At 54.2% G+C, this 25,558-nt stretch overlaps 11 protein-coding genes across 11 annotated transcripts; 5 read left to right on the forward strand and 6 right to left on the reverse strand.

Annotated features, from left to right (window-relative positions):
- Positions 1-76: 76 nt before the first annotated feature.
- N657DRAFT_675669 (uncharacterized protein) lies at positions 77-1,109 on the reverse strand (the record flags this gene model as incomplete). The annotated part of the gene is made up of 1 exon (XM_062795837.1): positions 77-1,109. A coding segment is annotated over exon 1 (1,011 nt), but the record flags the coding sequence as incomplete, so codon positions are not given.
- A 376-nt stretch (positions 1,110-1,485) lies between these two features.
- Positions 1,486-3,729, forward strand: N657DRAFT_675670 (uncharacterized protein). The gene is made up of 5 exons (XM_062795838.1): positions 1,486-2,517; positions 2,601-2,627; positions 2,837-2,943; positions 3,010-3,128; positions 3,485-3,729. The coding sequence occupies exons 1-5, from the start codon at positions 1,560-1,562 to the stop codon at positions 3,678-3,680; spliced, it is 1,407 nt and encodes a 468-aa protein (XP_062642000.1). The 5' UTR covers positions 1,486-1,559; the 3' UTR covers positions 3,681-3,729.
- A 701-nt stretch (positions 3,730-4,430) lies between these two features.
- On the forward strand, positions 4,431-5,543 carry N657DRAFT_583988 (NAD(P)-binding protein; the record flags this gene model as incomplete). Its single annotated transcript, XM_062789720.1, has 2 exons — positions 4,431-5,207; positions 5,265-5,543. The coding sequence occupies 2 exons, from the start codon at positions 4,431-4,433 to the stop codon at positions 5,541-5,543; spliced, it is 1,056 nt and encodes a 351-aa protein (XP_062642001.1).
- A 2,791-nt stretch (positions 5,544-8,334) lies between these two features.
- Positions 8,335-9,722, reverse strand: N657DRAFT_404519 (uncharacterized protein). Its single transcript, XM_062787208.1, has one exon. It carries the CDS (start codon positions 9,284-9,286, stop codon positions 8,474-8,476), a length of 813 nt encoding a protein of 270 aa, XP_062642002.1. The 5' UTR covers positions 9,287-9,722; the 3' UTR covers positions 8,335-8,473.
- Positions 9,723-9,790: 68 nt separating this feature from the next.
- Positions 9,791-10,675, reverse strand: N657DRAFT_536807 (uncharacterized protein; the record flags this gene model as incomplete). Its single annotated transcript, XM_062787788.1, has 1 exon — positions 9,791-10,675. A coding segment is annotated over one exon (885 nt), but the record flags the coding sequence as incomplete, so codon positions are not given.
- A 2,411-nt stretch (positions 10,676-13,086) lies between these two features.
- On the reverse strand, positions 13,087-13,333 carry N657DRAFT_651491 (uncharacterized protein). The gene has a single exon (XM_062794175.1). The coding sequence runs from the start codon at positions 13,315-13,317 to the stop codon at positions 13,099-13,101; it is 219 nt and encodes a 72-aa protein (XP_062642004.1). The 5' UTR covers positions 13,318-13,333; the 3' UTR covers positions 13,087-13,098.
- Positions 13,334-13,881: 548 nt separating this feature from the next.
- N657DRAFT_667272 (uncharacterized protein) lies at positions 13,882-15,515 on the reverse strand. Its single transcript, XM_062795387.1, has 3 exons — positions 15,137-15,515; positions 14,785-15,095; positions 13,882-14,749 (listed from the first exon to the last, which is right to left on the reverse strand). The coding sequence occupies exons 1-3, from the start codon at positions 15,460-15,462 to the stop codon at positions 14,310-14,312; spliced, it is 1,077 nt and encodes a 358-aa protein (XP_062642005.1). The 5' UTR covers positions 15,463-15,515; the 3' UTR covers positions 13,882-14,309.
- A 410-nt stretch (positions 15,516-15,925) lies between these two features.
- Positions 15,926-17,708, reverse strand: N657DRAFT_694550 (uncharacterized protein; the record flags this gene model as incomplete). The annotated part of the gene is made up of 5 exons (XM_062797292.1): positions 17,470-17,708; positions 17,324-17,402; positions 17,078-17,229; positions 16,391-17,013; positions 15,926-16,324 (listed from the first exon to the last, which is right to left on the reverse strand). Exons 1-5 carry the CDS (start codon positions 17,546-17,548, stop codon positions 15,926-15,928), a joined length of 1,332 nt encoding a protein of 443 aa, XP_062642006.1. The 5' UTR covers positions 17,549-17,708.
- An 838-nt stretch (positions 17,709-18,546) lies between these two features.
- Positions 18,547-21,361, forward strand: N657DRAFT_583995 (uncharacterized protein; the record flags this gene model as incomplete). Its single annotated transcript, XM_062789721.1, has 3 exons — positions 18,547-19,035; positions 19,110-19,670; positions 19,751-21,361. The coding sequence occupies 3 exons, from the start codon at positions 18,547-18,549 to the stop codon at positions 21,359-21,361; spliced, it is 2,661 nt and encodes an 886-aa protein (XP_062642007.1).
- A 1,771-nt stretch (positions 21,362-23,132) lies between these two features.
- Positions 23,133-23,929, forward strand: N657DRAFT_651497 (uncharacterized protein). Its single transcript, XM_062794176.1, has one exon. The coding sequence runs from the start codon at positions 23,416-23,418 to the stop codon at positions 23,611-23,613; it is 198 nt and encodes a 65-aa protein (XP_062642008.1). The 5' UTR covers positions 23,133-23,415; the 3' UTR covers positions 23,614-23,929.
- A 265-nt stretch (positions 23,930-24,194) lies between these two features.
- On the forward strand, positions 24,195-25,256 carry N657DRAFT_651499 (uncharacterized protein). The gene is made up of 3 exons (XM_062794177.1): positions 24,195-24,717; positions 24,856-24,921; positions 24,986-25,256. Exons 1-3 carry the CDS (start codon positions 24,473-24,475, stop codon positions 25,158-25,160), a joined length of 486 nt encoding a protein of 161 aa, XP_062642009.1. The 5' UTR covers positions 24,195-24,472; the 3' UTR covers positions 25,161-25,256.
- Positions 25,257-25,558: the final 302 nt, after the last annotated feature.

Consider the following 25,558-nt stretch of genomic DNA (forward strand, 5'->3'; position numbering starts at 1 on the left):
GGGGGGTTCCAGGAGCGTTGTCCGCAGTGTCGTCTTTGGTTCTCTCAGCAGGAGCAGCAGGAGTGCCAGGTGACACGTAGTCCGGGTCGACGGCGCGGATATATACCACCGGATCCTCGTCCAGGATCTCCACGCCGAATTCTATAACGTCCATATACCTGAACCTCGGTGTATATGGCGTCTGGGCCGCCTCGCTCCTGATAACTGCCTCGTCGGCAACGAGGAAGCAGTTGGTCCTGATCCCTTTGGGTAGATGCTGCTCGCCCCCGGCTCCATCACGCATCTTCCGGAACCAGATACGGAGCTGCTCATTCGAGGCACCCTCCAACTCCTTGTCCTCAACGAAGACAATGCGGAGCGAAGGCCACAGCTCGGGCCCGCTGTAATAGTTCAGCAAGGATGTCTCGGCGACCTTGAGCAAGTGATCGCGAAACCTCTTCCACGAGGCCTCGTTCTCTTCGCCGTGGTAGCACCCGGTGCGGAAGACAACGAAGCCCCAGCACTCGGCGCCGTCCTCGAGCAGACCGGCTCCAAGAATTCGCCTTATCCAGGGCGTGCCGACCTTTAACCTCCTCGCCTTTTCGTGTTCCCGCCACAACATCTCGTGGGTCTCCAAATCAGCCATTGCAAGTTCGTTTTCTCGCCTCGCGGCATTCGTCACTGCGGTGGTCTCCTCGGGTGAGCGGACAGCGCACAATCGCGCCACTGCCTCGTTGTAGAGCTTCTCCAGCGGCGTAGGCCCCCGCAGCTCCTCCATGATACACTCCCACAGCGCCGCCTCGAGCCGATCAAAGCCGTCAAGAGTATCAGTAATCGGCGCGGCCTCTTCGGCTTCGTCAAAGTTCACGCCGCGATGATGATGGAGAATCTTGGCTTCGCACAGCGTGAGCTCGTCCGGCTGCGCGGCCGCCTTGGCCACCAGCCCGGCCCGGGTGAGACCCGTCTTGGCGACGCACAGCCGGTCTTCCTCCTCGGGGGGTGGGTAGCCCCAAATGGCGTTGCGTTCGGCGCGCGAGATGGAGTGGGGGTCGGCGATGGCGCGCCGATAGAGCTGTTCAAGCTCTGGCTTGGCTAAATCCATTGGCATTCCAGGGACAAAACGCGACGGGTGAGTGTCTGCGTTGAGCGGTTTTGATGATGATCCGAGATTAGGCGTTCCAGAAGAAGTACAAGGGAAGGAGTGAAATATTTGCGTCAAACAGCTGCCTACATAATATATATTATTATTCCTACACCGCTGTGCCCTTGGCCTACATAATATATACAGGTAAGCCTGCTTCTGAGTCAAGCGGGGTTGTTGTTGGAAGGAGCACTGGCTACGCCACTAGTTATATTAAGACCTTCCTAGGCTTCTGAGCACTTTTATAACCCTCCATGGATCCACAAGGACTCAAAAGAACACAGATGTGGGGCAAGACCCCTGCCTCAGGGCACGCGAGACAGTCTGGCCCTGATTGGGCAGGGAGCTGCCCTATCCTCTTCACACTTTCCCCTGTTGTTGCAGCAGCAGCACCCTGCCCTCCACTAGCACGGCCTGAGTCGAACCAGGAGTTGCGCACATGAACCACACACTGTCACGACCCGTGACACTGCACAAGCCAGTTGAACCGCCTCTCGAAGAATGGCAGATGGAACTGGAACGAAGTGTTGAAGTACATGCGGAAGGAAACGGCATTTCGCGAGGTCATCGCACTGCTGATGCTGGTGACGGGCGGTGGCCAGCCGCGGGCACCAGACCTCCTCACCTACGGTGCCAGAACTCTAAGTCGGCTGAATGTGGCATCTTCGTCTATGACGGAAGGATGATGTACCTGACGCGGAGCCACAAGGCTAAGCGATCCACCAACAGGGAGTTCTATGTCGCTCGATTCCTTCCTGTTCAGCCGGGCCATCTCCTCTTCAAATACCTCGTCTACATTCGCCCCGTCGTCGATATGCTGATGCGGGAGCAAAGGCCCGACTTGCGGGCTTGCTCCACGTATCTTTTCCGCGCGCAAGTATCCGACGACAGCAAACCATGGGCCACGGAGCGTCTCACCAACGTGATCATACGATTCACCGCGCGGGCCTGGAGGAAAGGCATCACGCTGCAGATACTCCGACAACTATCCGTCGGCCTCTCGGAAAAGCATGTCCGCGAAGTCGTCAAACCGTTCAACCGGTTCGATGACCGTACAGACGCTGCGGATCGCAATGTTTCTTTCGCTTGGCAGACTGGCCATCGCCCGTTGCAGAGCCGGTGGCACGAGTTCCTGCACCTCCCTAGCATGGTTACTGCTGCGGATACCAGAGCGGGCTGGGCTGGCGTCGGCGATTGCAAGCAGGGACCATCAGCAGTAGCAGCACAGAATGTCCACCCATCCGAGCTCGCGCCAACTATTCCCGAAACACACATTATCGCTCCCTCCAAGAGCAAGAAGAGACGACGTCAGATAACGTTACCATTCGGTTTCGGTCCCGCCAGCAATTCCAACGGCCATAAGAGACCCGCTGGGCCCGAGGAAGACACCGCCCAGAGTAAGCGGACGCGCCTCGCAGACCCACCACTACCGGCAAGAGTAGCCCATGGCAAACGCTGATCGTGGACTCAGGATTGGCAGGTGGCGACTGGAAGTTCAGGGCTCCAAGTATGTTCAATGTTGGCCGAGGATAGTGTTTGGATGGTGCTTCATCGGGGTACGATTGCCCCTTTTTGTTGTTCATCGCCAACATGAACGCTTATTTCATTGTCGAGCGCCAAGTCGGGCGTGCCGTCGCTACCCCTGACATGAGATCACCTTCAACCAAGCGCACCTCTCTTTTTCCTCTTGGAGTGGAGTGAGGCGGTTTAAACCAGGCACCCCTTGCGAGGAGCGCCACACTAAGGACATGGGTATCTCGTACTGCGAGACCTTCTTCGACGTTGGATGTTTCTCGAGTCGTCAAACGCTCTGTTACTACCAGGTACGGAGGACAGACGGAAACTTGGGGAATACTTTGGGTGGGGGGGGGAAGGTGGGACTTGCACAGTTTCTACGCAGTGGAGCCCAGCGGCAGATGAAGCCGTTGACTGAGAGCCTGATGGGCCACGGAACCCCATGGGGGATCTTAGTTATCCTACGGTCCCATGACCGATTCGCATCCGCGCTGTCAGTGGTTATCGTCCAACGATCGAAGTGTTCAATGGCAACGGGTGGACAAGCTTAGCCTTACAGAACCTGCGAGGCACTGTTCATCGAAGCTAAGGTCTTCACCAGCAAAATATCGAAGTCGAATCTCGCTGTCGTATGCCGTATTCACGTTAGATTCCATGAGGTACTTGTTGAATAATCCCCGACCACGGCTCTCAGGCCGAGGTCTATGAAGTGGATCTGTTGAACTAGCAACAGTCACAAGGCACAGTGATCACGAAGAACAGAACCGGATTTAATGCAGTTTGAAAGCACTGAACAGAGGGCTCGATTGATAAGATTCTGACAGAGTGTTGTGAATGTGTAAGGAACAGGGTGTTAGAGCCAACTACCCAATATTTTGGCACTCCGCTATCAGACCAACCAACTCAAAAATACCTGTCTGTGGTGGATCCATCACCCCAGGAAGAAGCGAAGCGCGAGGAAACTGCGAGCTCGCATCGCACGTGGGAAAAGGCCGTCGACCACTGGCAATCCCTCCTCGAGAAACTCTGGAGGATTGGCCAGTAAATGAAGCGAAGCGTTCCTTCCTCGCTTCCTCCGTGTTAACAGACTCCGGAATCATCGGCGTCACGAGGGGTTTCAAGCCCGTCGCGGACTGGGCCCTTGGGGTCTTCCTGCCAAGACTTCTTGGTCCAATAGAATAAGGAGAGAAAAGAAGTTAGCAGGATGCACCATGTCTCGATTAGTTGACTGTTAACCCGAAAAGGTTAATAGTGATGCACCCTGTCTCCGTTAGTTAATTGTTAACCGAAAAAGGCTAACAGTGATGCACCCAGCCTCAGTTAACTGTCAAGACTGTTAACCGCTTACGGGAGTCCTTCTTGCACCATGCTGCATGGAGAAGTCCTTGTTTACTCCCCGGCCTTTCCTTTCGAGGTGAGTTGTCTATTATTCGCCTCCACTTATCTCAGTGCTGCCGTACGGCTCGCTGAGCGAGCCTTATTGAGGCATTGATCTGTTCGAATTCGGCCCTACACTGTTTGCCGGCCTGGGGATAGTTACGCTCCTTCCCGGCTTCGGCAGGAAGACGCCTGGAGAGGAGTCTGAGCACTGAGATAGCCCTCCACCAGGTGCCTCCTCCTACGGATACTCCGTTACCTATTAAAGCCCCGGAGCCGTCAGTTCTACGACAATACTAGACCCTTTACCTTCCAGACATCTTCAGCTTCTCGTGCGCCCAGCCCAGACTCAAAACACCAACTCCATTCACGGCTTTCCCACAACACCACCACACTCACCCTCGCAACCAACCCCGCAATGGCTCCCGTCCAGAACAAGACACTCATCTTCAAAGAGATCCCCACCGCCGCCCCGGTCCCAGGCGAGCACCTGGTCCTCGAAGACCGCGGCTTCGACCCCGAGGCCGCTCCCCCGCAGGGCGGCCTCACCCTCTCCATCCTCTACGCCTCCTTCGACCCCTACATGCGGGGGCGCATGCGCCCAGCGCACGTCGAGTCCTACGTCCCGGCGTTCGAGCTCAACGGGCCCGTGACCAGCCACTGCGTGGCGTGCGTCATCAAGTCCGACACGGACGCGTACCAGCCCGGCGATCTGCTGGTTGGGATGCTGCCAATCGGCGAGTATACCGTGCTTGATCGGGAGGGCGTCAAGATGATTTCTCGCAAGGTGGACAATAAGTACGGGCTGAAGGACTTGGGGCTGTTTATCGGTCCGCTAGGGATGACCGGTCTCACGGCGTGGAGCGCGCTGTATGAGATTGGCCAGCTCAAGAAGGGCGAGACGATCTTCATCAGCAGCGCGGCTGGTGCTGTTGGGCAGGTGGCGGGGCAGATTGCGAAGCGGCAGGGGCTGAAGGTCATTGGGAGTGTGGGGAGCGATGACAAGTTGGAGTTTATCATCAATGAACTGGGGTTCGATAGCGGGTTCAACTATAAGAAGGAGAAACCCAGGGATGCGCTCAAGAGGCTGGCGCCTGAGGGCCTGGATATCTATTATGAGAACGTCGGCGGGGAGCAGCTGGAGGCGGCGCTGGACGCGATGAACAACTGGGGCAGGATTGTGGTCTGCGGCATGGTGAGTTTAAACTGGAAGTCGTTTTACGGATGGTGGCTGGTAACTAACAGCCGGCAGATCTCGCAGTACAATCTTTCCGAGCAGGATCGTTATGGCGTCAAGAACCTGTTCCACGTCGCGTCCAAGCGGCTGACAATGCGTGGCTTCATCGTTTCCGACTTCGCGGACAAGTACGGGAAGGACCACCAGGAGAGATTGTCGCAGTGGCTGGCTGAGGGCAGCGTCAAGGCCAAGCTGAGCGTCACGGACGGCATGGACAATGCTATTGACGGGCTGGTTGGCATGCTGGAGGGCAAGAACTTTGGCAAGGCCGTGCTCAAGATCAAGGATGAGTAGGAGTCATAAGACTGGGTGGTGAGGCATATGAAAAAGGGGGTGTTATGACGCCCAAGCAGCCCATCCCCTACGGAGAACTGCTGTAACGTGTTTGATAAGCAGAACTTATCGTAGGTCCATTTTGCTATGTAATTACCTATAATCCGCAGTGATTACACAACTTCAAAACAATAACTTGCACCTAGATGCGCCCTACAATTCAAGGCAGGACCTATAACCCCTACTAGAAGCATCATCGCTCGGAATTGGGTGCAGTTCCATTATGTGCCCCACTTAACCAGCCCCTACGGTTCCTTTTTGCCATTGGCTGCACCCATGTAGAGTTCTGCCTCCCGGACCCACTAAACCCCACCAAACAGGCCTTCCACGTACGCGCTTCTCCCAAACAGGCATCTCTTGGCGCCTGGGGTGGGTTCGGTTGCCCAGGGGTAGAGTTCCGGGTGTACGGTTCTAGGGGGAGGGGGGGAGGGAGAACGTGTTGGATTTGGCAGGTATCACGGGTGGTGACAGGCAATACTACGCTCAGCTTCGGTCGTTGATGTGGTGACCGTGTCTTGTTTGTTTGCACGCCAGCCGATGAGACCGCCAAACAGTTTCATCGTGTTCTTGTGAGCTTCTGCGGTCGAGGCTGTTGTCGGCAAATGATGGATCGCTCGCCGTGCGCATGTCGTCTTCTCCTCCAAATTGGAGTGCTAGATGGCTGGTGCGTTTCAAGTAGAGGAGAACGCGGTCGGCGACTGTGTGGCGAATTGGTCCTGGGTTTGTGAGGAACCGAGCGAGCCGTGATACAGCAAAGGCGACGTCTGGGCGTGTGATGACTGCGGCGTAAAGGATGGAGCCGACTTTGCGCTGGTAGATGACAATCATGCCCTTCTTGGCCACTCCTTCGTAGGACAGAGTTCTTCTTTGCCCATTGGGGTCCTTGGAGCCTTAACTGTTGTCTCCTTGGACACGAGGTTGGCGATCTTGTCGATGTACGACGACTGCGAGAGCCAGATCAGGCGTCTCTTTTGGTCGCGGAGGATCTCGATTCCTAGGAACCATTCAAGTGGTCCTCCACCCGTCAGTTTGTACTTGGCTCGAAGCTGCTTCATCGCTGCTTCGGCCTCCTTTTGTTGTGACTTGTGGTACGCGAAGACAATGTCGTCGACGTAAAAGAAGATGATGACGCCGTTCCTGGTGAAGCAGCAGGGTTCGTGCGGCACGACCTCGAAACCAAGGCTTTGCACCGTTGACGAGAGCTCCCTCTGCCAGAGCAGCGGTGATTGACGAAGACCACAAAGTGCCTTGTTCAAGCGGAGGAGTTTTCCAACCTCGCGGTGTCCTGGCGGCATGCGCATGAGGACCTCCCCTGCGGCAATGGCGATGAGCGTGCGGAATGATCGTGCTGCGAGCGTGGCAGCGTAATTGCTTTCTTCGAAGCCCTTCGGCTGTTCGTCTCCTCGAACCACCACTCTCGCTTTCGTCTTCAGGAACTCGCCCTTCCTGTTGAACTTGTACACGTAGACCCAACGACAGTCGAGGACTTTCGTCTTACGGCCTCCCGGACCTCTGTCGTTGATCACGGTCCACGAGTCCATCTCCTTGTGACTTTGAAGGTGTTCGAATTCGGCCTGCAGGAAGAGATTTCCCATGACATGGTCAGCCAAGTCTTCATGACGTTCTGGGGGAGGCGGTAATTCGCTCTGTTTGATGGGAATCTTATCCCGAATTCTCTGAGTAATCTCCTACTAGGAGAGCTTCTTTGCTTACGGGGCTATATCCTTCTGGACACGTTTCGCCTTCCGTATCTTGCGTTTCACTGCCACCTTGGTGGAATTGGTTTTGTTTGCCAATGTGACTTGCCCCGACACCGTACCCGCGTGGAAGGAAGCCCGCCACGTGTCAGTATAATGAAAGGGTTTGTCTGGCCACCACAAACAATTATCTGAATCAGCGGTTCCTCTCGTACTAAGCTGAATTACCATTGCGATGAGTTCATCAGTAGGGTAATACATTTGAACCGATTGTCATGAAGAAGGCAGGTGGCGCGAACGAATGGAGCTCCGAACAAATACTGGCCCAACTGGACGACTTCAAGGGTGTCTTTTCATCCTTCCTGCCGAACATTGCGGCCGCTAGCATTGCCGCAGGGGGCGATTGAGATGGCGTAGGGAAGGGTTCGAATCTTGCCTCCGTATAGACCTTCTCGGCCCCGGATGACGTCTCTCCACTTCCGGAAGGGTTTCCGCCTGTGTCCATCACAGGGGTCATTTCAGTTGGAAGCTTCTTCCGTTGCCATGCGGGCGTCCCCGTTAAACAACTGCTCCCCGATGGTAGTGCCTGGCCAGGGCTCATCGGTCATTTGACTGTCTGCACTTACGTGGCGGGAGTCACCTGTAAAATCGTCATCAGACGAACCATCCTCCGCGTCTCTGACATCGTCAGACTTTCTTGCGGCAGCTGGCGGTGTTCATCACCCCTGCTCTGCGAGAGATCAAGTGTCTGCAGTAATTGATGGATTTCTTCAACGCTCATGTGGAGAGCGTCCCTCTGTATGTCCTCAATCGACCCTGTGAATACCTCGTCTTCATTGAAGATCACGTCTCGGGCTCGGATGATCTGGTAGCGAGGGTCAGCTTTTGGATTCCAAGTTCTGTACACGATCGTTGACGTGTATCCCAGCAGGTACCCGAGCCATGCTCGTGGGTTGAACCGCTGTAACTTCCCGGTGCCTTTTTGGGCAGCTGCGGTCATGACAAATGCCTTGCTTCCAAACACTCGAAGGTGAGAGAGATCTGGCTTTCGACCGTGAAACACTTCGTATGGTGTCTTCCAACCAATCCTTCTGCGCGGCGTGCGATTCAGGAGATAGACTGCTGTCTCGCCGATGTGCTTCCAGAGTTGAGTCGGAAATGACACATGGAGGTTCATTGCGCGTATGGTGTTCTTCACCACACCCCCCGAGCGCTCGGCGCCTCCGTTTTGCTGCTGGGTGTTGTGCGACGAGGGTTCTTGCTTGATGCCCTGTGCATCACACCATGCGCGGATTTCATGAGTGTACACTTCGTTGTCGCACTCGATGACTTTGATGTCAACGTTATATTGTCGTTTGAGGACCCGGGAGAGGTTGTGATTGCGAAAAGGATGTCATCGCTCATTCTTGTGACGTTGCAGTAGTCCCACATGTATCCTGAGACTCGGCATGTGATGAGCGTCATGCTCTTGAAACCGTCTGCGTCTCTTTCGAAGTCGTGGAAGTCGATGGCGATCCTTTCTCCTGGCTTATATGCGCTGAGGTCCCGGGGTTTGCGGTACTCGCTGCGTGTTGCCTTTGCCATGGCACATGCATCGCAGTGGGTTTTCGACGGTGGGACATGCTGTTTCTCAGCATCTAGAGCCGCCTTTTGAACCTCAGTGAGCTCCGCAGGACAATCTTGGTTTGGTCCCACGCAATCGCCGCCAGGTGCCTCTTCTGATCCAGCCGTCTGAACCGCGGAGTACGCAGCTGCAGGGGCTGGCACAGCTCTTCGTGACGAGGACCTCTTCTTTCGTCGGTTCCGTTTGCGTCGAGTGCCTTGGAGATTGATCATGCGTACTCCCACTGCCGCATTGACAAGATGGCGTAGTGCGTCAGGTCCAGGATGTCCGAGCCGTAAATGCCATCTCAGGGCTGTGGCTGGTGGTGAAAGACGTTGCTTCCAGGACTTAAGTGGTACCGCCGCGAAGATCGCCTTGTTGTTTCGCGGTATTCGGTACTCCATAACAAATTGGCCTTGGATGACAGGCACAACACAGAGCTCGGTACCGTCTGGCCGTTTGACAGCGGTTGGCTGGCGTTCCGTGTCCCAGGAGTAACCCCTGGTGAGGAGTTCGCGAAAGGAGACGAGGTTGCACTGCAATCGGTTGCACCACGCAACGTCGTGCAATAAGAAATATCGTCTGGTGCCCTGGGAGGTCTTGACAAGTATGTCGACAGTTCCATATCCCAAGATGGGCAACTGGTTGTCTCCTGCCCAGATGGCATCCCCTGGTTCTGCCTCTCTGAAATTGAGGAAGCGGTTTCGTTGGTTGAAGATGTGAATCGTAGATCCTGAGTCAAGAATGGCAGAATAGTAGAGAGGGTAGTCGTTGATTGCAAATGCCGATTCCCTAACTAATAAACTGCCCTTGATCTCGGTGATCTACCTCAACTGTCAAATTAACTGTTCTGTGACAGTATCCTCCTCCTTCGTCTTGTTCTCCTCGAAATGGGCCTTCCTTGGTTCCTTCTTGATCCGCTCGGCCTCTTCTTTGAGATTTGAGTCGGTTTTGAGAGCTTCCTCAACAGCACTCTTGGTCCGCTGATTGACCCTAAATCCTTCGAAAGCCAAGTGAGGGAATACATAGAAGCATTTGGACAGGGAGTGCCTCTCCTGACCATATGCCTTGCAACGCTTCCTTGAACTGTCTGAACTCCTCCTCTTGGTTGTGTTCTTTGGGGGAGTCTGACGACGAGCGCGGCGCTGAGCACGTTCCCTCGTTTCGTCCGTTTCAGCGTCGTCGTCATTCTGGTCGGTTGAGAGGTCTGCGTAAGTCGCGAAGCTGCCTCTTGCTGGTTTTCTTGCCTGAGGTGCTGCGGTTGTTTTACCCGCCAGCATATAGGCGAATGCATTCGACACCTCTCGATACGAGAGACGATTTGCTGAAATGCGGTGTTGATTCTGGATCTGGTACGATTGGCACCAAGCCTCGTACCCGATGCCGCTGACGGATCTGGTGAAGTATCTCCACCAGTGTACCGCCTTGAATGTGTCTGGGACATCCATCTCGACCACCTCGGTGAACGCTTCCTCCCATACCGTCAACCAGGCGCGCATTTCCTTTGGATGTCGAATGAGAGGTTTGACCGCTTGCCGGTATTTGTTGCGAGCTTCTTCGTCTTCCTCGCCTGATGTCGATCCGACTTGTCGTGTTAGTGCTGCGTACCACTCGACGAGAGTCTTCTGTGGACGACAACACGTCTTTCGAAGATGGGGTGCCACCGTGTCATAAACCCAGTTGGAGAGGGTGAGGACGGATTTGGCCTGGATCTGGTAGGCGTCTTTCTGGATCTTGTATCGAGACATCGCAGCGTGGTAATCGGCTTTGCCAGTCTCTGTGAGATTGCTCAGCATGATGTCGTCTTCGGGGTCGTAGTACTGATCCGATTCGTCGTCGTTGTCTCGGCCCTCCTCCTCGTGGTGTCTTGTCTGGTTGGTATCTGATCGTCGCTGGTTCCCTTCGAAGGTCGCGGATTCGTCTTCTTCCCCATTCTGATCGTTGAGTCTGGGGTTCCGAATTCGGCCATGTGGGATTCGTTCGAAGTCGCTCATCCGTGGAAGTTGCGGAGCTGTCAGCCAAGGAAGCCTTTGGCTTGACGGCTTGATGTGCTGATTCCATAGGTTGAGGTTCCTCGTCTTCATGATGAACGTGTCGTTCCATCCTCGCCAGTCCTTGGTCGAGGTCAGCTGAACGCTGAATCGTTCGTCCGTGTTCGGTAGCGACATCGTGGGTTCGTTCATCGGTTCTATCACTCTTTCGGTGATGCCAAAATGCTTGTGTTGGCTGCGGGATTGTCGGTCCGGGAGTTCTAGAGCGTAGCCGGGCTCATAACTGTTGGGCAGCCAACAGTTACATGCTCGAGTAAGCTTAGATCAACCAAGTGGTATTGAATAGATTGAGGTATGAAATGAAGCTTGAATTGGAGTCACGATTCCAGAGTGACCACACAAATGAAGGATCAAGATAGTGGGTTAGGGTGCCTCAGAATGTCCCTTTTTTCTTCTTGGAACAAAATTATCTTCTCTAATCCTCCCAGGGGAATTACCCCCTTATATAGAGACAGTGTGCCATGATATGACGTTTATGTCAGGACCTGCGTCATTGTGATGGATCTGTGTTGACTGAGAGTCTCGCATTGAACACATCAGTGCTCAGTCCGTGAATCTTGGTGCCAAGGAACCCACTCAGTTCAACAGCTCCACTGCAACACATGGGATTCTGGCTTCCTTCGTAATCCCCTGGTGATCAGTAAGAGACAATGGAACTTCAAAGACTCCGTAAATGATCGCATAACGCTGATCCATGAAGCGAATCAATGGCGAATCGGCACTGAGCCACTTGAGCTTGTGCCTTCGCACGAAATCAATGCTCACAACGTTGGTCTCTCCGCAACTGTCAAGGTCAACGTGAATAGGGGTAATACAGTGAGTAAGGAGAGATGCTTCTGCGTGGAGTCTTTCTTCAACAAGACTCTCTTCTTCGAATGCCCCTGAAAGGAGTTCATCCGTGGTAAGGGGCTCTCCCACGGTTAACGGCCGTTTCCCTGTCGACTCGCCCGGCGTCCTCAGTACCCGCCCCGGTTGTACCCGCGGTACTGGGATACCGATTTGCCTTTATCTGGGCATACATTCGCTAGGTGTTCGGTACTGTTGCAGATGTAGCACCGCAAGATGTGACCTGTCTGTGGAGAATGGTCTGGACTGTCATGCTTCTTGACAATATCCACAGATTTAGTGCGTCATGAGTGTCGTCATGAGGGTCGTCATGTCTGCGTTTGCCACGACCGAAAGAGGGGTAATGACATCCTCGACTTCGAAAAGGTTGACGATGCTCTCCCGAGTGCTGGGTGTCTGAGAATGGGTTTCCCTTTCTTCATATGCTGAAGACTGTGCCAAATTTGAGTGGCGATTTTGACCATTCCTTCACGGTCCTCAGGTCGGTTAGGAACGTAGAGATGGATAATCGCTGTTGAAAGCTTGGAGTAGAAGTCGAGAGCTCGTTGCTTGTCGTCCTTACGTGGAAACTGATCCTCCAGAGACTCAAGATATTGGTGGAACTCAAGGGGTGACTGGCCGTCTTTTTGGCAAGCGTTGTTGAGTTGCTTGGCCGCTGTTGATATCTGGTCGGCAAGGTCCTTGACGCACTCCTTGGTCCATTCCTCGAAGTGATTCCAATCGTTTTCGGCCTCGTCTCGCTTGTCTTTTGACAAATTGCCGCAATGGCTGTACCAGCGATTTCGTTGCTGCTCCATGTTGTCGAGGGCAAAGAGTATCTTGTTGGCGTCGTTGCTGAATCAGCTGCGGTCACCCACAAAAGCGCGTTGAAGGTCCTGAAGCCACTCTTTTCGTCGACGAAACGTCATGGGTTCGCTGGACTGGATGAGGTTTTTCTCCTTGATGGCTTTGCTGTGGCCCCTACCGATGAAGACGAAGAAGATCGAGGTCGTTTCGCTGGCCTTTCATCAGGATCGAGGCCCAACTGCCGAAGAATTTCCTTCTCTTGTTGTCTCAACTGTCGGATCCGTTCCAGGCTCTGAACACGGGCTTCGGTGGCCTGTAGCAACGCCTCCGGATCGTAAGGCTGAAGTGGTTCATGATGTGATAAGGTTCTTGAAGGTGGTGTTCGTTGACTTGACGTCTCTGACTGGTGTAACCGCACTGGGTTCTCTGGGGCTGAGCCTTCTGCAGGTGGCTCACTAGCCACTCGACTCTGGATCGGCGACATCTCGGTTGGTGTTTGGGTGGAAGGATCAGAAATTGTAACACACACAAGCTCACCAAGAAAGATGCACCGAATCCTCAACAGGCAGCAGGCAAGACGACTGTATTGTGCGTGCACCACTAACCAACTGACTGATCCTTGAGAGAGGGAAGTTCCAAGTTCCAATCTTAGTCTCCTGCTCTCCAGATATCGTCTCTCTGCTGCGAGTCATGTCGCTGCGCCATGGAATCCACAGTGTCTCGCCCGCCAATTGTCCAAGTGTAGGGCTCATGGTGGGGGCCGTGACACCTATCTCGTGCTACGCCGAGTAAGCACGCTTCAACCACCTAGGATAGGACATTGAATACTTGGAGCAAGGCCTTCGAGCTAGCTTACTCATGATATTACTGACCTATGAGTTTACGCAGAGAAACGGCAGATGATTGAGAATATATAAGATGGAGGACGTATGGGCTTCAAAAGACCAGATTCCATTTCTCTATACCAGTGAGGTGTTGCGGGTTACTACGTGACCATGTGGTTCCTTTGCCCTCCAAACTGCCCACCTTGCCCTTGGGTTTCCCCTCCAACCATCTTAGCTTAGCTTCTACAGAAGACAACCAACAACAAACAGGACAACCACCACAGTTGACATCTTCAGTTCTCCTGTGTGTGTGCCGTCCCAGACAAGGTGGCTCACCCTTCTCAGGTGGTCATGGGAGCCAGTGGGGGAGCCAGGGCGAGCCGCGGGCAGCACGGAGCTCCCTGCCAGCCCGGATCGATAGTGCCCACGGGAATAAAGCGAATCATTTGTCTATAGACCCGGCCCGCTAGTATCGGTTCCTGTCATTACGGAGGACATGCACGGGGGCAACGATGGTGATGGTGTTGTATTGTTCGTTTGATTGTGGGTCGGAGAGCTGCAGGTTGGGCGATTAGAAAGGTGGGCAGTCTGCAGTGGTCGCCACCGCCTGACAATTCCTCTGTTTCCCTTTTGCCCTTCTTCAGAACCGCTAAGCCAACGCCGGTAGCGATTGAGGTTACAGAGTTGATAGCCCACAGAATCAAAATGGTGTGCCTATCTTGTCGTGACACCCGGGAAGAGAAGCCCGATGGGTATTGCAGGCTATGAGAATCCCACCCATTGGCATGTATGTGGTCGTGTCACCAAAGCTTAGTAGGATGCGGCCATCGGCCAAGGTTTTGAGGGTGTACAAGAGGGATTTCAGAGCAGCAACCGGAGCCATCAGTTTCCTGTGGCGCCTCATCAGTCATCCCGCCCGATCAGGCGGTTAAGAACCCATCCGGTATACAGCTCCCCCCCAGCGCGTCCATCCAGCCGTATGGGGCGAGGTTGAGCCCGTCTCCGACGTAGGGTACAACCAACCCGTCCCAGTCCCACTTGTATGTGACCGGGTCCGGGAAGGAGGCTGCCCGGTCCGCCTCCTGCCACGCGAGCCGCAAGGAGGTCATCTGGTACGGGTTCACGTACTCGTCGCGCAGCCGTGCGCAGTGCGCGAGTTCCACGGCCGCTGCCAGATCACGAGCGGCCCGCTCGGCGACGCAGCGATGTGTTTGCAGGTAGTGGATGAGGCGGTGCAGGTGCGCAAATAGCTTGTCGAACTGGCGGGGTGGGATCCTTGGGGCTTCGTCGGCCGTCCGCGGAGAGTGATGCACGAGCGCGAGACACAGGCGCGTGATAAAGACGTCGGCGTGTCGATTTGCTGCATCTCCCAGGGCTCAAGCGTGCCGAACAGACCCAACTCCTCGGCTTGATGCGTGCTCGAGTTGCTGCTAGCGGCCGTGTCCTCGGGGGTCCAGTGCTTGGGGCGCCTGGTTGCGGCCCAGGCGTTGCTCAGGATCTGACGGCGGTAGAAGCTGCGCACGACCCGTCGCCGCTCCAAGGGCGGGAGCGGCGCCGTGGCGGGCGTTCCGCTTCCGCCGCCGAGGTCGAACGACGCGAGCCGTGCTGTGACATACATGTCGGCGATGAGATTAATCTGGTGGAGGGTGCGGCAAAGCGCCCTTAGCTCCTCGAGGTGGGGGAGGGCATCGCCTTGGATTGGAATGCTATCCTCGGTGTTGTCGCCTTGAAGTATACCGTGGTATACTTCGAGGCCATGAGGCGTAGCCATTGGATGTACCGGACCTGGTCTGTGGGTCCCGGATAAGGGAACACAAAGAGGAACCTGGCGTGAGCTAGCACGGGGCCCAGCTCGTTTTGCAGGACCCGGAAAAGGACGGCCCGCCTTTGAACCCTGAAGCGTTGGTACACGAAGCGAGCCGTGGCAATGAAGTGGGCGAGATCGCGGATGGAGTTGATCTCGAACAAGATCTCGTCGAACAACTCGGATGGCAGACCACCAAGATGATGGTGGGAGACGCCATGGGGGTCCGTCTTATCCTCCGTCTGCGCTTCGGGAGCCTCTTGGGCCATTGCTAGGGAAAAATGTGTGGGGTTGATGAAGGCGAGGTGAATGGCTCTTCTTTTGACCAGCCGTTGTTGGATGCAATAAGGGGGGGAGCGTGGTGCGATCCGTACGATCGCTGCAGCCGGTTCGGTCTCCAGCCACTCAGGTTCCTCCGGACTCGGCCCGAGGGAAGGCCACGACTTTCTCGTCTCCCAATCATGCAATGTTCAAATCAAAGCCTGTTGCGAGCTGTGATATATTTTTTTTCTTTAAGGAAAAAAAAAGTGAATTTTTCCGAGTGCCCGAGAGCCGCCTAGAATCTGTCAATTGAAAGTTCTCTTCTTAATCCTCCTTCTCCAAGTTGCCTGGGTGGATTCCCAGACAGACGTGAAGCAACAGCTGTGTGTTACCCCTGACCATGGTAAGGCACCGGCAACCCAGTTTCCAAGTTTCAAGTGCCAACACTTCTAATAGATAGACAGCTTCAGTTTAAACAGTCTGCGGCGGCTGCCGAAGATCCCGCAGTTCAGTCGCATCCTCCAGAGTTACGCTCTCAGTGACCCTCTGACCAATGCTCCCGGATGTTATCCACCAGCGTGCTAAAGCCGGGCTGGCAAGATCCGGGCGCCAGAACTTCAGACTATCGTGCTCGCTGACCTGCCAGACAGCGAGAATTGTTATGGTCATTGGAATCGCGATGACCCATAACACCCAGAAGTCAGGGTTGACATTCATGTGCTGAGCCTCAGGAGTAAAGAATTGGGTCCCGAATATGGAGGTGATAGCGCTGAAGGGGATGAAAACCATGCCAACGATAGATATAAGGCGTACACTGCGGCTGTTGTCGAGGTTAACTCGGCTGTCGTATGCAGTGTTGATGTGGAAGGCCTGGTTGTATTAGTGCTCGGCGTTCAGGGGAGAGGCTGCTGTGGGGAAACACGTGAGTGCGCCTACGAGATCTATCGAGTTCTTGACTCTTGCCTGCGAACTGACGGTCCTCAGTTTTGTTGACTGAAACAGCTCTCCTCGATGCCGCAAGAGACGGTGGGTGTTCTCCCACACCTGTCCCCTCCTTCGACGTGGCGACTCATGCTCCAACAGCGCCAGCTCCACGAGCCTGATGGCAGCGTCCAATCCTTCGAGCATAAAGATGGCATTCTTTAAGCTCGTGTGAAGCCGATGGAGATCAAGGTCGGCGACGGAGAACTCTTTGGATCGGAGCAGCTGTACGCGGCGGAAGACGTCCTCCTCATCGGTGCGGATGAGTTTGGTCACTTGCCAGGCGACCTTGTCGATGCGATGATACCAAGACACCAAGGCAATATCAACCAGCACGTAAGGGTCGACGGTAGCATCCATCCAGTTGGAAGACCGTACGAGACGAACAAGGTGATCCATAGTCTCAACTGGCGGCTGGAAGACGATCAGGCTGACTGTGTATGCCGAATCCTGAACGGCTGCAGAGCTCGTAGCGACTTTGGGAAGCCATGTCAGAACAAATCCCCATTTCAGCCATTCTGGCTGTCTGTCGGGTGTGTTGCTTCCTGGAATTTCGGCAAGGAAGTGCATCCAGAGAGCTGACTCGGACGTGAGATGTTGGCGATTCGTTTTCGGCGGGAAGTGTGGATGGGCACGACTCACTCTCAAGGCCGTCCTCGCCAAGCTGATGTCCGAAAGAGTGCGTCACTCCCCGCTCGCGCTCCCACACGAACTCATTTGGTAGATTGTACAACTCGATAAGCCTCTGATACTCGTTCTCGCCCCCTCGAAATTTACCGTCCAACGGAGCGATTCTGCACCCATTGTTCTGTCAGCCAGTTTGCAATATCTCATTGTCATCGCCTTCTCGTTATAGTTAGCGGTTGACAATGAAGTACCAAAACTGACATGATATCGAGGTCTCGCCCACTCCATGGTGTCAACTCAGTTGCCGCGGTGTATGCTGCCCGCCTTGCCCGGAGCTCCCCTGTACCATCCATGGTTAGTGATCCGCCAGGGTGTCTGGTGAGGTGGTAGGCGGAATTCTGGCGCACCGGATTGCCGCCAAATCCTCTGGAACTTGGGCTCTTGCCGCCGAGGTTGGCTTGAATGATGTGCGGCGAATCGCTGCATCCTTCAGCTGGAGCGACCTGTCTGCAGGGATATGAAGAATGAAACCCAGAAATAGCATGGGGTTGAAGGGTTTTTGTTCCAGAGAGTCTGGAATTCGGACTGACAAAACACGAGAGGATCCCAGACCGCAGGGCGTTTAACGATGAGGCTCTTTCTGGGCAGAGGGCTGCTAAACGCCGAAACTGCATGAGCTGCCGCCCTGCAAAAGCCTCCGCGAGAGAATGCCAACCAGTCAAAATTACGAACGAGCGAACAAGGCAGCAAACTGCAGGCGGCTTGTCCCAAGTCTGCAAGTGGCTGCCTCACTATCCCTTGCCACTCGTCACAGGAGCCTCCAGTTGTCGGCGGCCAGTCCACAAATACATCAGTAAAACTACGAGATGAATAAGAAAGGCAGCAAACTGCAAAAGATGGCTTGGTCCTGGCTGCAGCAGCTAATTTAATCAGTGCAACCACAACCGTGTTGTTCAGCTGTGTTCGGAGACACAGCCTTGTCTTGGCTGGCGAGTTTGTGAAGAGGTGCGAAAAATGATAAATCTCTGCGGTCCAGCTGATCTCTGTCCGCTATCGCAACTACTCGAGCATAACACTCGGCTATAAAATCGCTCCTTTCACCGTACCACACTTCGATCAGCCTGGTGATCTTAACTACTCAGGTCGTCTTTTTGTCTCATCGGCATGTCATCAGGTGAAGGCCAGTCCAAGGCTGGATTTCACGGCGGAAGCAAGAATCCCGATCAAGATCGAATCCGGAAGTACCTGGACGAGCTTGACGACCTCTTCCCTTGCGAGGACAGCACGCCTGCGGTTGCGACGCTCAGCAACAGTAAAGATGATATTGGCAATCTCCAACACGGCGAAGGTATGCTAACTTGATGATAAGGCTCACAAACTGCGGAAGGACAGCAACCCCCTACCCAGGACCATCCGACCCAGCAGCCTCAACCGGCGCTCATTGATTCGGCAGGTACCCGTTGACCTGCCGTCACTAGTTTCCCATGGCTATCTCACTATCTACCGGGGACGGCGCTGACCACCCCAACCCGTACGAGGACGTGTCGAGTTGGTGGACATTCTTCTTCACCGGTGGTTACAGCTGGCGGTGGTTCTCGAATCCACACCTCTACTTCCGCCCAAATCTCGAGTACGTACCAGGACCTGCCCCATTCACCGTCATCGATGGGCTAGGCCGCGAGAAGAGCTTCGACAAGCCATTCGATTGCTTCATTCACCCTTTCACCGGCAAGATTGAGACCCTCTATGTGCAGGCTCCCAAGTCCATTTGCCTATCTTCTGTCAACCGCCCAAATGCGACGTGGAAACGGACACCGATTCGCAATGTCACTCCTATCTCGTTGCGCATTGCAAACCTCCCGTTTCGTTTCATCCCTGCCGAGCGGAGGGGTGACAGACGCAAGTACCGTCCAGAGGACTGGCTAATTGTGATTGGCCTGTGGATCCCTACGCTTGTTATCTTCTTCATGTCTGTAAGTGACCTGGTTATTTGCCCTTCCTTCCTGTATTTCAGTTCCTTCATCGTTTCATGCGTTGACCAGCCCAGTGGATGATACGGGATCACTCTCCGCCTACGGAAAAGGATCAAACAAAGTACCTTCCCGTGATGTATAGGGGCCTCAGATACCCTCGCCTGGCACGGAACATCCTCGAAAACCGAGAGGTAGTGGCTCGCAGTCTATATATCACTGGATCCGGGAACATATCGGCAGCCCGCTCCTCTTACCGGACCTTCCGTCCACGGTTCTTGAACTACTTGGTTGAGACCGTACGGGATGGGCGGAGGGTATATGAGTTTGAACGACACCCGGTTCGCGCGGATGATTTGACCCCTTTCGTGATGGTCTGCTACTCATCAGCGCATTATCACATTCCCGACGAGACTGAGGACGAGCAAGGTGGCGACTCCGGGGACCTTGAGGCTCTTCTTGCTGTTGCTACTGCAGCTGCTGTCAGACACTTCAGTCCAATGCCTTCTGACCTGCGGAAGACTCCGAGAGCATTCTGGATCGCAGCAAATTGCATGCCACCTGATGTGGCCGTTGATAAGACCGGAAATTTGCGGCGCGTAGAAGGGTTTGAGAGGGAAATGCTTGCGAATGAGGACGTAGGTCGGCTCCTTTACCTATCATCCGTTACCAAGGACGGGTTGCCTGGCGGTAGCTAACCTCTATAACCTATACTCAGACCTACAGCATCAGCGACATCATTCGAGCCGCCAAGCATGTTATTGTTGTCGCGGGCAACAGAAGCCGCCCTTGGGACAACAGGGCACTCTACGTGTGGGGCCACCGCGTTTGGACGCTGCCCGAGATTGTCTTGAGCAAAGGCGACTCGGTCACCGTTTGGCACTGCGGAGCCAGAGAAAAACCCTCGCCGTCCTACGAGGTACACGAAGTTTCCAAGTCGTTGTTCCCATCGTGCGCTTGGGAGGACTCCTTGACGTCGCGTCAGCTCATTGAACACTATACCAACCTGCACCTCGGCCGACTAGAACTCGTGAAGATTGCGTTGGAGTGTTTGATGAGCCGTAGGTTTAGGTCATTACACCCCGGCGACAGAGTCTACGTGCTGATGGGCTTGCTTCGGATTCGCCCGCCTATCGACAAGACCGACTCGGCTTTTCAAGCCTTTGCGCGCTTGTCCCTCCCACAAGACAGCGATCGTCTCATGGAGCGCCTGATATGCCTTCTTCCGGACACGCCCGACCAGAACTGGGAGCTGATGACAGACCAATTCAAAGCTAGCCTTTGGGACATATACCCGGATACGCAGGTTTGCGGCGTCGGCGAGAATGACACGGTCATTGTGGACGGCGCTAAGGGCGCGCAGATCCAGTGGTCCGGCTTCACTTCAGTGCGTACACTCCGGCGGCTTACGACAAAACGCAAAGCATTCTTGAGGTTCTTGGCTTGGTCGCCCCTTTTGTTTTTCATCGGCGTCATAATTGCCGCCGTGAGCGCACCGAATCCCCCTGCGCGCTACGGCGGCGCCTACGGCTCTCACTCCTTGGGAAGTTTCGGCCCTACGATTCAAAGAGATGCGTACGCTGCAGGACTCGCCATCACGATCATTACTCTGCTGCTATTCATTCTCCCGGCTCCATACTTTCTCCAGCGCCTTCATGCCGGCAAGCTGTGGGAGGTCGAGCCTTGTTTCTTCGGCATCGAAGGCTATGTGCCCCTCGAAGCAATCGAGGAGAAGCTCTTCGGCATATCCGGAAGGGACGGTCCGCGTCTGCGCTGGAGCGAGTATGGCTCGCCGCTCTCACAGCACAGAGAAGGCAAGGCAAAGCACGAGCGCGTCGTGCGTTACAGGTATCATGACACCAACAACGTTGGTGCAGTGGACACTGTATCCGCAATCGACACCTACCCAGTGGAAACAGTCGACCCCACCAGCCCCTGCGCCGCATGCGCCCCCATCAACGGTGGCCAATACTGCCACTACCACCCGACCGTCGCCTCTTGTCACAATGCCAGCACAAGGAGCGCTATGGGTCAGATGAAGGTCTTCACGCTGGTCGACACCTTCAACCTTACTGTGACGCTCTTTTACGCGGTGCGGCCGCCGACGGTGCTGGTCGCGGGAGGCAGTGAGGGCGGCATGAAACGGGCCATCGCGTGCTCGTTCGATGTCACCACAGGCACACTTTATCGCGAGACGGTGTTGCGTATTCCTTCACAGGGGGTCGATCGCATGGAGAGATTGCCGCGGATCAGGTTGGGCTTAAGGAGGCCTTTCTTGGAAGGGGACGTTAGGGAGGTGCATCGGACAATGGTAGGCGGAAGGAGTTGAAAGAACACAAGCTAGGAGAATTCAGAATGCCGAGGAAGAAGGTAATGGCGGAGAGGGTTTCAATGACATAGGTAACCCTAGAGACAGTTTTGCTGCCCATGGACCTGTAGGATCAGGAATAGGAGGGACCAGAGGATGGTTTAGAAAGGGTTGTAATCGACAGGGACGGATTTCCTAGGGTCTGTATGAGGGCACTGGGTGTTGGGTGGTAGAGAGAAAGCGTTCGAGGATTTCTAGGGTAGGGAGGAGTGTCCTGTAATTAGGGGATGGAATCCCCGGTTTGGGAAATACATATGATATGGTGGAATTGAAGAAGGCTAATTCATGTCAGTTTTTGTATTGGGATAGTTAACTATGCGTTATCAGGCAAGTTTCGCATTTACTTTGATTGGTAAAAGAGGTGCTTCAAATCGACTAAGAAGCTGGTCTAGTTGACAACTGCGGACTGGGCGCAACTATCCGTATCAAATCATTACAACCTTATATGTCGCGAACAGCAACGAGGCCCGCAGATGACCTTGACCACCGGCACGAGACTCTGTTCCAAGACAAAACCCTAAGGAGACACGACGGCCTCAGCAGAGCGAAGAGTTCACTGTTGATCCAGATTCGAACCGGGGCCATAGGCCTTCGGGCTTTCTTATTCGAAAGGAGAGTCCCAGAGGTACTGACGCCTATATGCGAGTGTGGAGAGGGGCGAGAGCTGTCGAACACCTTGTGATGTGGTGCTTGGCCCCACCGTTGACTCGAAGATGGGAGAGAGCCGAGGTCAGAACGTGAAGGGACTTTTATTCTGTCCTACAGGGAATCAGTCCCAAAGCTGCACGGCTAACGGGGAGGATCCTGGACTGGCTGATGGATTCGGGGAAACTGCCGATGTACGGTCTGGCCTGGAGGCTGGAGCTGGAGCTCGCAGTCTGATACCCTTTCCTTCGAAGGCCAAGAGGCCTTCCCACTTTGTATTTGCAGGATCGCACACTGGTCGTTCCCTTGAGTGTCGATATGGGTTTTTCACCCAGCCCACGAGGGCGCGGTTTTCCTGTATAGTAAGTTGTTGAAGGTCCGGCACGCCCTAGGGCACAGCGGTGTAGGGATAATAATAATAATAATAATTGGTGGAAGGTCTTGCCGGTGGCTCTGGCTATTGGAAGTAATCCCACCCATTGAACTTACAGAGGGTCCGAATTCGAGCTTTTCGTCGCGGGTCAACGGCTTCGAATGGCGTAAGCCACGGTAAAATGGCGCTCCGGCTGGCCGCGGTGGGTGTTGCCGTTGAAGTCGAAGGTAAAATCGCTGGGCGCATAGCGAATTGTTGATGTTGTTAACGGTAATAGTTCTGGACGAGTCCATCTTGGACGTGTTTACTTCGATTTACTTGACTGCCATAGCAACGGTCGGGCTAGTTTTCCGAGAAGGCGGCCGTCGCGGATTTGCCACGGCGACATTGGAGATGGAGTTGGCGCGCCAGGTTGTCGCTCCCTGGGTGGCAGGGACTATCGTCGCGGTCTTGGGTTTAATACTGACCGTTGCCGTTTCGGTGTTGCTACACGTCCACAAGCACATGACGCTCTTATACAAGGAACTAGCGCGCCTCGTCGCCTATGCTGGCTTGCTGGAGGGTAGTGAGCTCCTGGATGTTGCGAGCCGTGTGAGGAACTCAGAGGGTTTCGATAGGAGAGTTGTGGCCGCCGTGCTGAGGGACTGGGATATTAAGCGCTCAAAAACGGGCGGAGGCGATGTGCTGGAACGTTGGAAGATGTCTGTAGCCCGGGGGAACAGACCGAAGATTTGTCGTAGCGGACATAGTTAGCTAACGTTGCTACTAGAGAAAGCAAGACAAAGTTGATTAATTACAAGATGCTCCTCCCCATAGGCGCCCCTACTCACACTCCTGTTATCCCCAGTCGTCCTGCTCGTTCGCCAATCTATCCTCCTGGAGGTATCCGGTCCGCTTGGCTGTCGTTCCCCTCGTCGTTGAAGCTCCGCTGTCAGGCGGAGCCTGAAATTGCCAACTGCCCTGAGTTCGGTGAGGCTCTCGATGGGGGCTGGGGCTGATGCCCTCTGTTTTCGAGCTCATTTTGTTGTCGCTGAAGTTCTGCCAGACCTTGCTCCAGCTTGTTCTGCCGCTGTTGAAGTTCTGCCCTCCGCTGTTCCAACTCACTCTGCAGTTCTTGAACTTCTGCACTCTCCTGATCCAGATTATCCTGCTGCTATTAACCCTCCGCCGTTTGCTGTTTCACCTCGCTTTCTAGGTGCTAAAGTGTTTCTTCGTACTGGTTGTTTGATTTTTGCCCGCTGCTGATCCAGCTTGTCGATGTTTGCTGACCCGTATTTTCCAGCATTCGAACTCTCTGTAGCGCTGCAGGATCAGGATCTTTCAGGCGTTGATGACCCCACGCGGCGCATCAACTTCATGGTCTCCTAGGGTAGTCTGTCAATCAATTCGTCGCACACCCATTGTCCCATACCACTGAGAAACCGGTTTGCATAATGCCTTTTTTTGTTGCCTAGGTGGAGGCTGGCTGGAGCATCAGCAGCGGCTCCCGCCGATGCTTAAAGTTACGTTTTTGCACCCCTGCTCAACGAGAGAAGGCAGGTGGGATGCATGGAGGGGTCACTTTGAGTAGCCGCACTGTGCCGTAACCATTAAAGTGGGTCTTCTCTCGTGTTCAAATCTTCGATTCGCTAGGACGGCCGGCCGAGCTGTGCGTGGAGGCGGCCAAAAGCAACGTACAGAACGTACGGATGGTATGATTTCTGTTTTGCATCCATCCATCCATGTACAACGCCGCCAACATGGCAGGGGTGAAATGTCCGGTGTTTGTTCGGGTCGAGCTTCTTCTCCTGGCTGTGCAAATATCAATAAAGTGATAAAAGGATGGCAGTTGTCCCAGTTCCATTTGCCATAACCTTATCCTCAGTTCATCTCACCTGCTTCCGGATGCTTTCTTGCTCGTCGCTCCTCAACTTCTCGATCTGATAACTCAACTTGAGAACTCGTTGTTGTTATTCCGCACATTGTTCCACTCTTAGTTACACCTCTCGAGTCTGGATTTTATTTGATTCACTCCGTACCGTCACCTCGACTACTGCTCTGTAACTCAATCGGCAATGACATCGACTCAGAGGAACTCGGAACCTTCCGACGACAACAACGACAACGGCACCCAGCCCCTTGAACATCTTGAAATGCCTCACGTCCAGGATTCCATTGAATTAGAGACCAATACAACGTTCCGCCGGGCACTCTCCAAGGCTGCTTTCATTGTCTACATCTGTATCATCATGGCGTACATCTTCCTTTCGGCCCAGGGACCAGGAGACGAGCAAGGCCACTTCAGGATCGCACGTCTAGTGTAAGCTCTTCTCTTGTTCTCTCTTCTCTTAGCATACAAGTCGAGGAATTCTTACTCGGGCACCAACTTGAAGCTTCTTCCCTTCCTCATCTGATGCTCTCAATGGAGGTTGTATTTGACACATCAGCAACAATCCAGAGTTCTGGTCTTCTGGATGGTCAACAGTGGAGTGCTCTTCCTCTGCTACGCGAACTATCTTATCCGGTACGTTGCCGCCTGCGTTGAGTGGATTCTTCCTACAGAGAACTAAGTTGTTTACCTTGTTCAGACACAAGGTTGAAATTACATTAGCCTTTATCATCGCATTACTTTGCGTGCTCGGCCTCGTCGGTGCAGGCGAGGGCGCCATCACGGATGGTATCGGCGTCATTATGGTGTGTATCGTTGTTGCCACTCTTTGTCATGGCCTGCCAGGACGCTTGGGCTATATAGGGGCGGCGTAGAACGATTTAGGACGGAACAAATGCTAGAGGTAGGGGAAAGCGATGCATTTTTCATAAGGTCTTTGATTTATTTAGGAGAGGGATCTGACGAACTGGAATTGTATCCAATGTGTTTAGAACACAGATATTGCGATGATAATCAAAGAGCTTAAGGACAGCAGTCCTCGCCACGTCCCAAGCCCTCAAAAGATCTTTTCGCTGGAACCAAGACCGATTGTGCTTATTGCCCTCAAAGCAGTAAGTTAGTGACCTGGTCACAATTTTAGGTCTCAAATTTTTCAGTATCAGAAGTTATGATAAGCGAATGTCACAGTGTCACGAACCAACCATATGTACAGGCCCAGTGGGGCACAAGGCAGAACTGCAGGAACCGCACGAGGCCCACACGGTAGCCGTGG

Source organism: Parathielavia appendiculata (genome assembly GCF_033297405.1).
Source record: "Parathielavia appendiculata strain CBS 731.68 unplaced genomic scaffold N657scaffold_54, whole genome shotgun sequence".
Classification (NCBI taxonomy): Eukaryota; Fungi; Ascomycota; class Sordariomycetes; order Sordariales; family Chaetomiaceae; genus Parathielavia; species Parathielavia appendiculata.

What these genes read in the sequence shown, in the direction of transcription:
- N657DRAFT_675670 (XM_062795838.1), top strand. Translation starts at nt 1,560, where the DNA reads ATGAACCACACACTGTCACGACCCGTGACACTGCACAAGCCAGTTGAA. An exon ending in CGAGGAAGACACCGCCCAGA is followed by an intron (nt 2,518 to 2,600) that starts GTAAGCGGACGC and finishes CAGGATTGGCAG; the next exon opens with GTGGCGACTGGAAGTTCAGG. An exon ending in AAACGCTCTGTTACTACCAG is followed by an intron (nt 2,944 to 3,009) that starts GTACGGAGGACA and finishes GGACTTGCACAG; the next exon opens with TTTCTACGCAGTGGAGCCCA.
- N657DRAFT_404519 (XM_062787208.1), bottom strand. Translation starts at nt 9,286, where the DNA reads ATGGAGTACCGAATACCGCGAAACAACAAGGCGATCTTCGCGGCGGTA.
- N657DRAFT_651491 (XM_062794175.1), bottom strand. Translation starts at nt 13,317, where the DNA reads ATGAGCCCTACACTTGGACAATTGGCGGGCGAGACACTGTGGATTCCA.
- N657DRAFT_667272 (XM_062795387.1), bottom strand. Translation starts at nt 15,462, where the DNA reads ATGGCCCAAGAGGCTCCCGAAGCGCAGACGGAGGATAAGACGGACCCC. An exon ending in CTACGCCTCATGGCCTCGAA is followed by an intron (nt 15,096 to 15,136) that starts GTATACCACGGT and finishes CACCGAGGATAG; the next exon opens with CATTCCAATCCAAGGCGATG. An exon ending in GCATCAAGCCGAGGAGTTGG is followed by an intron (nt 14,750 to 14,784) that starts GTCTGTTCGGCA and finishes TGGGAGATGCAG; the next exon opens with CAAATCGACACGCCGACGTC.
- N657DRAFT_651497 (XM_062794176.1), top strand. Translation starts at nt 23,416, where the DNA reads ATGCCCTCTGTTTTCGAGCTCATTTTGTTGTCGCTGAAGTTCTGCCAG.
- N657DRAFT_651499 (XM_062794177.1), top strand. Translation starts at nt 24,473, where the DNA reads ATGACATCGACTCAGAGGAACTCGGAACCTTCCGACGACAACAACGAC. An exon ending in TTCAGGATCGCACGTCTAGT is followed by an intron (nt 24,718 to 24,855) that starts GTAAGCTCTTCT and finishes GCAACAATCCAG; the next exon opens with AGTTCTGGTCTTCTGGATGG. An exon ending in TACGCGAACTATCTTATCCG is followed by an intron (nt 24,922 to 24,985) that starts GTACGTTGCCGC and finishes TACCTTGTTCAG; the next exon opens with ACACAAGGTTGAAATTACAT.